At 44.7% G+C, this 12,975-nt stretch overlaps 1 protein-coding gene across 7 annotated transcripts in view; it reads left to right on the forward strand.

Moving 5' to 3' along the window:
* SLC17A9 (solute carrier family 17 member 9) overlaps positions 1–12,975 on the forward strand; it is a 54,919-nt gene that overhangs the window by 14,157 nt on the left and 27,787 nt on the right. For 6 of the 7 annotated variants that reach the window (XM_056547813.1, XM_056547816.1, XM_056547817.1 and 3 more), the window contains 5 exons: positions 7,782–7,979; positions 8,252–8,391; positions 11,532–11,631; positions 11,802–11,932; positions 12,459–12,555. In XM_056547813.1, coding sequence (XP_056403788.1) covers positions 7,782–7,979; positions 8,252–8,391; positions 11,532–11,631; positions 11,802–11,932; positions 12,459–12,555 — 666 coding nt within the window. Of the gene's footprint in view, positions 1–851; positions 875–7,781; positions 7,980–8,251; positions 8,392–11,531; positions 11,632–11,801; positions 11,933–12,458; positions 12,556–12,975 lie in introns of those variants that run through there. The other variant, XM_056547819.1, reaches the window with a different exon arrangement.

Below are 12,975 nucleotides of genomic sequence, written 5' to 3' on the forward strand. Positions count from 1 at the left end.
ATGACTCCGGTCGGCACAATTTTGCCCCGTATCCGGTTTTCTGACCGAACCTAAAACCATGGTTGCCGCGGTTTTAGGTCCGGTCAGAAAACCGGATACAGGGCTAAAATGTGCCCACCGGACTCGCCATTTAACTCCGGTCAGCTCATTAAAATGCAATAGATACTGTCCGGGTCCAGCTTGGATATGGTAGCGCCCGGTTATCACTCACCCCAACCGGCTCCGGTTGGGGTGAGCAATCGTAGTGTGAACCCACCCTTAGGCTGGGTTCACATCACGTTTTTCCCCATACGGGAGCGCATACGGCAGGGGGGAGCTAAAAACTTGAGCTCCCATATCCCTGTGTATGCGGTCCCGTATGTAATTAATTTCAATGAGCCGACCGGATTGAACCGGTCAGCTCATTTTTCCCTGTATGCGGTTTTCTACCGGACCTAAAACCGTGGTTGACTACGTATGGGGAAAAACGGGATGTGAACTAAATGTTAGCAGTAGGAAGACCCTTTTTATCCCCAGTCCATATTTTGAGGAGGGGTGTTCCCCAACTTGTAACTCTCCAGCTCTTGCAAAACTACAACTTTCAGCATACCTGGACAGCCGGTTGTCATTGTAGTTTTGAAACAGCTGTCGAGCCACAGATTGGAGAAGTGGTTTACAGTATTTATCTCTAACATTTTCCCACATTCTATCAGCTGCCTGTAAAACCAGTGGTACCAGATCATCTACAAGGAAGCTGCCTGTAAAACCAGTGGTACCAGATCATCTACAAGGAAGATGCCTGTAAAACTAGTGGTACCAGATCATCTACAAGGAAGATGCCTGTAAAACCAGTGGTACCAGATCATCTACAAGGAAGCTGCCTGTAAAACCAGTGGTACCAGATCATTTACAAGGAATTACTGAATTCATAGGCCCAGATTTATCAAACTGTGTGAGAGAGAGAGTAATTTTCCCACATCAACCAATCACAGCTCAGCTTTCACTTTACCAGAGCACGTTAGCTGAGCTGTGATTGGTTGATGTGGGAAAATTACTCTTTCTCTCACACAGTTTGATAAATCTGGGCCATAGTGTTCACCTCTGTTACATACAGTGAAACCTCTTTGACCTGACCACCCGGAATTTGGTCTTTTATGGGAGTGGTCCTCTCAAAGAGAAAATATATACAGAATGGGGGAGATTTATCATTACGGGTCTATTGTAGACACAGATCTACCCTTTTACACTGCCTGTCTAATTTACACTCTTGCTCAAGATTTACAAAAGTTGTGCACGTCCTTTTGATAAATTTTGTGCAAGTATAGAAAAGCCCCCCCCCCCCCCCCCCTCGCTCTACCGTGCACTCCTTCTCTACCTCACACTTCACAGAGCTGGGGCATTTCCCCGCAGTACACCGCTCACATATCTAGAAGTGCTGGAGCAGCAGTGTGTGCCCAACAAGACTCTGCACAATAGTAATATCATAAATCTTTATAAAGTCCACAGAGGGGGAGATTCTCAAAGAAGTTTGCACCGAAAAAAAAACAAAAAAACATTTTGGCGCGAAAAGTATTGACCACATTTTCAAAGAGCTTTGTGCAGAGGTTTACATTGTTCACGTCAGTTTTGTAAAAGTAGGCGTGTCCACGTATATTGTCTGCTTTACATGATATTTTCAAAGGGGTGAGAGTCCAGTTTACATAAAAAAATTCACACCAGTTTTTTGTAGAAATCACAGAAATTGTTGTCGTTTTGTTTTTTTAGTTTCTTTTTTCTTCTTATTTTAGATACGTGAATGCGGAGGACTACAGAATCTGTCCCATGATGGGAGTAGTTGTAGTACCACAGCGCTGAGGGTTGGCACGTTCACATCCCCCGGCTGCGGGACTTTTAGGACTACTACTCCCATCATGGACAGACTCCATCCATGATGGGAGTTATAGTCCAGGGGCTGAGGTGCAGATTGCAGCAGGTCATTCTGCTGAGACCCTCTGCGATCCGCATTTATTAAGTTAACAAGTTGGCGGCACACGAGGCTACACTGCACTCCGCGCCGGCTCTTGTATACATCTCTCACATATTATAATCGCCGGCGGCGGGGATTATGAATTATGAGAGCTGTATACAGTATTTCCCGGCGGGAGCGCAGTGTAGCTGCATGTGCTGCCGGCTTTTACAGTTAATAAATGCGGATCGCAGAGGGTCTCTGGAGAATTACCTGGTGCGATCTGTTCCTCAGCCCCTGGACTATAACGCCCATCATGGGCAGAGTCTGTCCATGATGGGAGTAGTAGTCCGAACTGTCCCAAAATAGTTAATATATTGTGTTTCCAAAATACAAAGGGGAACACAAGTTTCACATTCTCAGATGCTTTCTGACACTTTGGTACGTGTCCTCTAGGGATGTAAGAAAAAATCGATTCTCACGATAATCGCGATTTTTTTCATTTGCCGATACTGAATCGATTCAAAATATTTTTGAATCGATTCTTTTAGGGATGTGGAATTTTTATCTCCTGACGCCCGGAACAGCATGTCCTGGGCATCAGGAGATAAAAGTTCCACATTTGTGGAGCCGGGCAGGCCGGATCTGACACGGCGTCGCTCTGGGTGTATGGAGCGGGCTCCGACTCGTGCCCGCTCCGTACTATTAAAGGAGTACTCCGGTGCACACTTTTCTCATGTTATCCCGTCCGGGCTGCAAAATAAAAGAAAACGCACTTTATCTTACCTGCCAACGAGCCCCTGGAGCTCCGGTACAGGTGTTCGGTCCCCGGGCTGTATTCTTCTTACTTCCTGTTAGCCCGGCACGTCACACGGAGCTTCAGCCTATCACTGGCCGCAGTGATGTCCCGCCTCTGCTGGTGATAGGCTGAAGCTCCATGTGACGTGCCGGGCTAACAGGAAGTAAGAAGAATACAGCCCGGGGACCGAACACCTGTACCGGAGCTCCGGGGGCTCGTTGGCAGGTAAGATAAAGTGCGTTTTCTTTTATTTTGCAGCCCGGACGGGATAACATGAGAAAAGTGAGCACCGGAGTACTAGATTGCCGCTGTCAAAGCTGACAGCGGCGTCTATTGGGATCTATGAATGCTTCCAGGTGGGCGATGTATCGGGATATATCGCGATGTATCGTCACCTAGACGGTATCGCGATATATCGGGATATATCGAATCGCCACACTGGTATCGCGAATCGAATCGCCAAATTCTTGGCGATTCACACCCCTAGTGTCCTCCGAGGTGGTGTATATTTGCGCAAGAAAAGTGCTTTTACGCATTTTTTTTTGCATTAAAAAAAACGTAGTTAATAAATTCGATTTTACAGTAGAAAGTGTTCTATGGTAAACGTAACCGTAGACATGGCTATGAAGAATTCTATCAGATTTTGCTAAAAAAAATTAAAAAAACTCGCGCAAATTTTTTTGTTAAAAAATACACACAAAAAAAAGCTTTAAATACAATGATAAATACCCCTCAATGTGTGTTTAAATTGTCTGATGTTAGCATCATGTGCAGCATACAAACACAAATAATGATAAAAGAGCCAAATATTCATGGCCCGATATACCAATCTGTCTGAGACAAAATGTGTCTGACAGATGACAACTAGTCACAGCTCAGCTTTCATCTATGAAATTGCTCTGGGAGAATAATAGATGAACTGTGATTGGTTGCTTTCTGTCAGACACATTTTTACTTCAGACAACTTTAATGGATCTGGGCCCATATTTTTTATCATGTGCTGAATTACGGGTCTCCAGCATGTTATACCAGCAAGGCTACATGTCCTTTTCCTGGACCCCAGCAAGGCTACGTGTCTCATTACTGTTCCTTAGCATGGTTACCTGTCTTATTCCTTGTCCCCAGCTAGGCTACCTGTCTTATTCCTTGTCCCCAGCTAGGCTACCTGTCTTATTCCTTGTCCCCAGCAAGGCTACCTGTCTTATTCCTTGTCCCCAGCAAGGCTACCTGTCTTATTCCTTGCCCCCAGCAAGGCTACCTGTCTTTTTCCTTGCCCCCAGCAAGGCTACCTGTCTTTTTCCTTGCCCCCAGCAAGGCTACCTGTCTTATTCCTTGCCCCCAGCAAGGCTACCTGTCTTATTCCTTGCCCCCAGCAAGGCTACCTGTCTTATTCCTTGTCCCCAGCCAGGCTACCTGTCTTATTCCTTGTCCCCAGCAAGGCTACCTGTCTTATTCCTTGTCCCCAGCAAGGCTACCTGTCTTATTCCTTGTCCCCAGCAAGGCTACCTGTCTTATTCCTTGTCCCCAGCCAGGCTACCTGTCTTATTCCTTGTCCCCAGCAAGGCTACCTGTCTTATTCCTTGTCCCCAGCAAGGCTACCTGTCTTATTCCTTGTCCCCAGTAAAGCTACCTGTCTTATTCCTTGTCCCCAGCAAGGCTACCTGTCTTATTCCTTGTCCCCAGCAAGGCTACCTGTCTTATTCCTTGTCCCCAGCCAGGCTACCTGTCTTATTCCTTGTCCCCAGCAAGGCTACCTGTCTTATTCCTTGTCCCCAGCAAGGCTACCTGTCTTATTCCTTGCCCCCTTGTCATAGCTGTTCCTTAGCATGACTCATGTCTCATCCCTAGACCCCAACATGGCTCAACATTTCATTTTGAGTCCATACAATGGCTCCCCAGCTCAGCTCATTATTTGGTTCCTGGCCCCCAGCATGGCTTCCCTTCTCATTGTAAGCATAGCTCTCGATCTTATTACTGTTCCCCAGCATGGCTTTCATCTCCTTTCTAGAGCCCAACATGGCTAGAAATGTCATTTTGCGTCTATAGAATGGCTCCCCATATGAGTTCTGGCCCTCAGCATAGCTGCTATCTCAGTCCTGGCCTCTTGGCCCCCAACATGGCTCCCGCTCTCATTCCTGATTCAATCATGGCTCCCCCTCTAACTCTAGGCACCCTGACAGGACTAGGGTTGCCACCTTTCCTGCAAAAAAAAATAAAAAATACCAGCCATGCTAATTTGCATAATTAATTATATATGAGTAACATCACAGGATACAAATATGCGGGGGAAATTTGTCCTATTCTGACCCCTATACCTTTTTTTTATTTCTCCTTATAGGGGCCTGTATGAGGGATCATTTTTTGCACCCCGATCTGGTTTTTAACAGTACCATTTCTGTTTTGATGTGACTTTTTGATTGCTTTTTTTAAATAAAATTCAGGAGTTGCAGTTAGTTACTAACTACAAATCCTAGCATCCCCTGATACAGCCTGTGGCTTGGCAGCTGCCCCAAACGAAGACTACAACTCCCAGCATGTCAGACTATATAGTAGTATATAGTACTGTATAGGTCAGTGTTTCCCAACCAGGGGTGCCTCCAGCTGTTGCAAAAGTACAACTCCCAGCATGCCCGGTCAGCCGTTGGCTGTCCAGGCATGCTGGGAGTTGTAGTTTTTCAACAGCTGGAGGTGCTCTGCTTGGGAAACTCTCTGGGAGTTGGTGGATTGGTTGGATAAATACCGGCAGGGTGGCCAAAATACCAGTCTTTCTCTTCCTGTCTAGTGACACTTTCTGATGCTGGAAAATGCTCCATATACACCATGTTTAGCTTTTAACTTTTGGAAAGCTGGATGACAGCAAATGTGGCCAGTGCTATAATCTCCACAGGGATTGTCACCCAAGATTCTTGAATGGAAAACCTGCTGAGTGATGTGTCAAATTCTCCACTTGTATCACTATTCATATTTGCCATTTAGGAGTCTAGGAAAGGTGGGTATATCACTTGTGGGAGTTGTAATATCAGCCAGATTGATCATCACTCAGCTCTCCAAGACTGAGAAGAGCTTGAGTAGAACTTTGATTGTTACATTCATATGGATACGTGTATACTGATATGTTGGAGCTTTGAAGGGGTATAGAGAATCCCTTTAAATTAAATTTTTCCTATAAGGGAATCCTCTAAGAGCAGAAGATATCCCCTAGCCATGGACATAGCAATAATGAGAATTAAAGGGGTACTCCGACATAAGGTAAAAAATGAAAAATGATGTGGACGCATATAGCATTGCTTACCTGTCTGCCCCATCAAAATCTATTTGTGTGTGGTGTTTCAGCCCTGTACTTCCTGGTTAAGTAGTTGCTCAGCACTACAATTCCCAGAATGCATTTCTTTCCCTCAGCTCTTCATCACAGTCCTCCCACCTTGCCTTCTCCCCTGCCACATCACTCGTGCCAGTTGCAGCACCTACTATTCATTCCCTGCCTGCGGCATTGTTCAGAACAAGGCGGCACGCTATAAATGCACCTCATTCTTCCCTAAAGATAACCTTTTCAATAAACATTTAAGTGTATATGACAGGGAGATGGTGATGTAGGCTGGAGGGGTTGATTGAAGGTGATGACATCACTCAGAGGGCAGAGCTAGAGCTCAGAGACCAGATCCAGGCACACCTCTAGAACAGCAGAGGATGATGTATTGTCTTGGGAGAGGTAGGGGCTGGGGAGCTGGTGACAACACCCAACTGAAAATGAATGGATAAATAATGCAAAAGTATAGCAGTAATATTTGTGAGAACACTTTTTTTTAGAAAGTTACATAGTTACATAGTTACATAGTTACATAGTTAGTACGGTCGAAAAAAGACATATGTCCATCAAGTTCAACCAGGGAATTAAGGGGTAGGGGTGTGGCGCGATATTGGGGAAGGGATGAGATTTTATATTTCTTCATAAGCATTAATCTTATTTTGTTCCAGGAATGTATCTAATCCTGTTTTAAAGCTGTTAATTGTTCCTGCTGTGACCAGTTCCTGAGGTAGACCGTTCCATAAATTCACAGTCCTCACGGTAAAGAAGGCGTGTCGCCCCTTGAGACTAAACTTTTTTTTCTCCAGACGGAGGGAGTGCCCCCTCGTCCTTTGGGGGGGTTTAACCTGGAACAGTTTTTCTCCATATTTTTTGTATGGGCCATTAATATACTTATATACGTTTATCATATCCCCCCTTAAACGTCTCTTCTCAAGACTAAACAATTGTAACTCCTTTAATCGCTATCATCCCAAGTTATTTATTTTGGGATGATAGTCTTATTTAAATACAATTTTCACTGACTGTAATTCCCCTTTAAAAGGACTGCTTCTAACCTAAAATAGAAAGCATTGGGCCCCCCATCCTCAGTTACACAATATACAAAAGGGGTTAGCCAAGCTGGGGATTCTGTTTTAAAATACCATCTAAGAGCAATTTAGTAGATCTTAATGGGGTTCTAATGAGTAGAAAAGCAGAGATGGTTTCTTCCAAAAACAGCACCACACCTGTCCACAGGTTGTGTGTTGAATTGCAGCACAACTAACTCCATTAAAGTGAATGCGGCTGATCTGCAATGCCCCATACAACCTGAGAATAGATGTGGCGCTGTTTTTGAAAGAAATCAGTCATGCTTTTTTTAATCCTCTAAGCCAGTTCAAAGCATGTCCTATAAAAACGAATCGTTCCACCTTGCTGCCACGGTGCCATGTCTGTGGGGAGGCGCGACCCAGGGACTGGTTCGGGTAGCATTGGGGCTGCTCTGGCAGTGGGTCATTCCCCCTTGTGGGCACTGGTGTTGTGGCGGTGGTGGTTGCCACTCATTGCAACGCCATTTTATGCTAGGGATGTTAAGGACTCAATACTTACAGGTGACCATGACGTGGCTAGTGGGCTTGCACTTCATGATCTTTAAGTACACTAACGACTTGTTAGTTTAATACATTTTGCTGAGAAGTCTTAGATCACTGTGCATGTTGTGGATGTGCGACCATGTCTGTTTTTTCTCTACTTGAATCAATTCTCTGTTACAGGCTAGAGACTCGTGTCTGGTCTGTGACCCTTCTGATGGGAACATGTCTCCTCTACTGTGCCCGGACCTGCCTGCCCATCAGTGTGGTGTCAATGAGCGGATACTTTGGCTGGGACAAGCGGCAGTCTGGATTCGTCCTGGGTAGCTTCTTCTGGGGGTACTGCATTACCCAGGTAGCAGGGGGACATCTGAGTGACAAGTAAGTATAAAGAGCATCTCATTGAAAGGCATAAGGTGGCACAAAGCACCTCTATATATTAAGTTCTCCTCCGATTTTTAGCTTATATTAACTGCCCCTGATAACAATCTGGTAGCTCACAGAGGAGCACATGCCCTCTTAGAACCCTTTGGTCCCCAGATCAAAGACGCTGATGGTGCCTTTTGACAGATCCCAATGACATATTCATATTTTTAAGGGAAGGTTTTTAAATGTTGGTTGTTCTGTAATATCTGAAATGATCTGTTTTTTAGGGTTGGAGGAGAGAAGGTTATTCTCTTATCAGCCCTGTCCTGGGGCTTCATTACGGCAGTCACCCCCCTGCTTGCCCATGTGACCAGAGACCCCCTCCTCCTGGTCAGTCTTCTACGCTTTCTAAAGGGACTTCTACAAGGTAATTTTCAGGGGCGGGACCTCAAATGTAAATTCACATTAATTTTGACTTCCATTGGCTGTTCTACAGGTGTTTGTATACTATGACTAGTAGGGTCCAGAAAATTTGTGGAATGAAATGGGCACTGTTAGATGCAAAAACTTTTTATATGTTGTACATCTTGTATATACCCTACCACCGGAACACTGATGAGTCCCACAGCAGCATCAGCTTGTCCATGGGTCATGAATAGGAGATGACTGATGGACAAGGCTGCAGGAGGAAAACTGTTTGCCTTGACAGCCAACCAGTGTCTGTACGTGCTGGAAGTTGTAGTTTTGCTAAAGCTGTAGTCACACAGCTCAAGGCAGCACTGCTGCAGAAAAAAGTTATTCATACACTTGTACTCCAACTATTCCGAAACTACAAATCCCAGTATTACAGGACTGCCAAAGGATGACACACAAGAATGACATAGGAACATATAAAACAGAAAATGTATGCATAAAAAACTACTGTACTTTTAGCACTAAACCTTTTCACTAATTTAGATGATTAATTTAATATTTTTACACCTTTTACTGAGGCTACATTCACATTACGGTTGCAGCATACGGCTGCCGGATCCGGCTGGGGGAGGGGAAAACTGCGCTCCCCTACCCCAGCCGTACCGGCGCCAAACTCCATTGACTTTAAGGTTTGTGACCGGACCTAAAACCGACGGAGCAGAAATGAGCCGATTTGAGTCACTGTTTGACTCCGGTCTGCTCATTAACCCCTTAAGAACTCAGCCCATTTTGGCCTTGAGGACTCAGACAATTAAATTTTTACGTTTTTGTTTTTTCCTCCTCGCCTTCTAAAAATCATAACTCTTTTATATTTTCATCGCCAGACTAGTATGAGGGCTTGTTTTTTGCATGACCAGTTGTCCTTTGTAATGACATCACTCATTATATCATAAAATGTATGGCGCAACCAAAATACACTATTTTTGTGGGGAAATTAAAAAGAAAAACGCGATTTTGCTAATTTTGGAAGGTTTCGTTTTCACGCCGTACAATTTACGGTAAAAATTACATGTTTTCTTTATTCTGAGGGTCAATACGATTAAAATGATACCCATTATTACATACTTTTATATTATTGTTGTGCTTAAAAAAAATCACAAACTTTTTAACCAAATTAGTACGTTTATAATCCCTTTATTTTGATGACCTATAACTTTTTTATTTTTCCGTATAAGCAGCGGTATGATGGCACATTTTTTGTGCCATGATCTGTACTTTTTTTGATACCACATTTGCATATAAAAAACTTTTAATACATTTTTTATAATTTTTTTTAATAAAATGTATTCAAAAAGTAGCAATTTTGGACTTTTTTTTTTTACGTTCACGACGTTCACCGTACGGGATCATTAACACTTTATTTTAATAGTTCGGACATTTACGCACGCGGCGATACCAAATATGTCTATTAAATTTATTTTTTACGCTTTTTGGGGGTAAAATAGGAAAAAACTGACATTTACTTTTTTATTGGGGGAGGGGATTTTTCACTTTTTTTTTACTTTTACATTTTTTGACATTTTTTTTTTACACTTGAATAGTCCCCATAGGGGACTATTCATAGCAATACCATGATTGCTAATACTGATCTGTTCTATGTATAGGACATAGAACAGATTAGTGTTATCGGTCATCTTCTGCTCTGGTCTGCTCGATCTCAGACCAGAGCAGAAGACGCTGGGAGCCGGACAGAGGCAGGTGAGGGGACCTCCGTGCGGCGTTCTGAATGATCGGATCCCCGCAGCAGCGCTGCGGGCAATCCGATCATTCATTGAAATCGCGTACTGCCACAGATACCGGGATGTGTATTGATCCCGGCATCTGAGGGGTTAATGGCGCTCCTCCCCGGAGCGCTCGCAACATCCTCGCAATCGCAGCGCCCCGGTCAGACCTGCTGACCGGGTGCGCTGCGATACCTCTTCCAGCCGGGATGCGATTCGCGATGCGCGTGGCGCCCGCTCGCGATGCGCACCCCGGCTCCCGTACCTGACTCGCTCTCCGTCGGTCCTGTCCCGGCGCGCGCGGCCCCGCTCCTTAGGGCGCGCGCGCGCCGGGTCTCTACCATTTAAAGGGCCACTGCGCCGCTGATTGGCGCAGTTGGCTTAATTAGTGTATTCACCTGTGCACTTCCCTATATAACCTCACTTCCCCTTCCCTTCCTTGCCGGATCTTGTTGCCATCGTGCCAGTGAAAGCGTTTCCCAGTGTGTTCCTAGCCTGTGTTCCAGACCTCCTGCCGTTGCCCCTGACTACGATCCTTGCTGCCTGCCGCGACCTTCTGCTACGTCCGACCTTGCTCTTGTCTACTCCCTTGTACCGCGCCTATCTTCAGCAGTCAGAGAGGTTGAGCCGTTGCTAGTGGATACGACCTGGTTGCTACCGCCGCTGCAAGACCATCCCGCTTTGCGGCGGGCTCTGGTGAAAACCAGTAGCAGCTTAGAACCGGTCCACTAGCACGGTCCACGCCAATCCCTCTCTGGCACAGAGGATCCACCTCCTGCCAGCCGAATCGTGACATACGTCCTGCGTCCTTAAGGGGTTAATGTCAGTGGAGTCAGGCTGTGGTACGGGAGCGCACGGTTTTCCCCTCCCCCAGCCGGATCTGGCAGCCATACGCTTAAAATGTAATGTGAATGAAGCCTTCGTTATATACTCACCATATTGTCTTTTGTGGTAGAGTACAGGCAATCTCCAATAATCATTCCTCCTCTCTGCGTAACACGTGCAGCATAATACCAGAGAGGAAAGGGTTACAGAGCAAAGTGCAGTGATTGGTTAACTGCCAGGCTTGCTCCTGAGACCAATAAATCAGAGCAGAGTGAGGTAGAAAGAGAAGTTATGCATAGTGTGGAAAAGAAAGGGACCCTCCCCTCCACAAGAGAGGATTGAAAAGACAGTGAGCAGCTTTCATATGCTATTTTTTTGTGAAATATGGCCAATAGAGACAAAAATTATATGTACAAGATCAGGATTAGGTAATAAAAACAGTTTTGTTTTTTTGTGGGATCTGACGCTTCAAGCATAATTGTGGCAGGGAAATTTAGGTGATCAACCCTTTTAACCCTTGTCTTTTTTTTTTTTTTTTCTCTGTAAGGTGTGCACTTTCCTGCTCTGGCAAGTCTGTTCTCTCAGCGAGTGCGGGAAAACGAGCGAGCGTTCATCTGCAGTATTGTGGGCTGTGGCTCCCAGTTTGGGTATGCACCAATGATTTTAAGGGTCGGCAAATTATTTGTTGTCATCCAGATTTCCCGGGCATCTCTGCCTGCATAGATATATGGAAATGACTGCATATCTAGGCTGTGAAGACTTATGTGGTTGCTTGATGTGGTCAGCTAACCCCCGTCCTTTTATATCCATGTTTCAGGACATTACTCATTGGTGGGGTTGGGTCAGTGTTGCTGGAGTGGTACGGCTGGGAGTCTGTCTTCTATTTTGCTGGGTTTCTCACCCTAACCTGGGGATATTGCCTTAGCACCTACCTACTGAAGAAAGGAGGTAAGTTTTCAAAACTTAGTGTAATGCCGCCCACGGCTGTCAATGTCTGCCTTGGATCTTCAAGATCCCTTCTCCCCCTAGCTGTCTTCCTTGTGTATTAGTAGAGTCGGAAATGAAGTTGTCAGGTCTCAGCTCTTCTCCCAGTCAGGATGTGACAATTTCTGTACAGTTCTGCAATCTCTTCAGGACACTCCTCCTGGACCCTTCAGAGTGTGAGCTGTATAGTCAAAGTCTAAGGAGAACCACTGAGACTGCTTCATAAAGGGAAACTTCTAGTATGAACGTCAGTGAGGTTATCCTCCCACTTCCGAAGCCATATTGGATTAATGGTGGTAAGAGAGAACAGGGTTTTCATATCTGCTGTCATTGCAATGACCCCCAACCCAATCCCATGCCTGCACCTCACAACCCAAAATCCAATTCCAGACCCTTTTCATCTCTACTCAAAGAAAAAAACACCTTGTTTTATATGTGATATTCTTAAGATGGGATATGTGTCTTATTGTGCTCTGTATTTTTTTTCTAGAGATATTTCTCACCTTTGAAGACCTGGGGAAGGTATACTCAATGTCCGCCCAGACCAGTGTGCCCTGGAGATGCTTATTTAGGAAATTGCCTGTGTGGTATGCAACCAATGCATAGATATATTTATATATTAGTGGATAGATAAAAAATATATATATACCGTATATGGAATATGCAAAGCAGCTCATCACACCACCTTTACAGGTAGCATTCAGCTTTAGTTCCAGTTACGAAGTCTCAGAAACTGATTGAGATTAATAAAATAAAACAGAAAATGGGTGGCTACCCCCCCAAAAAAAATTATGCTAAGTTCAGACCATGGTACTGAGTTGCACTATACCCAAAGTGCTGAAAAGAAAGTAAAAGCAATAATAATGGAAATCAGACCTCAAGGAATGATCTGATATTATGCTGTGTAATTAATTGAAAATGTAACTAGAGAAATATGATGTAGCACGTTTCATATAAAATACCGTCATTTATTATTTAAATACATAGACTGGTATCTGGGCAGGGCC

This window comes from Hyla sarda, chromosome 12, assembly GCF_029499605.1.
Source record: "Hyla sarda isolate aHylSar1 chromosome 12, aHylSar1.hap1, whole genome shotgun sequence".
Lineage (NCBI taxonomy): Eukaryota > Metazoa > Chordata > Amphibia > Anura > Hylidae > Hyla > Hyla sarda.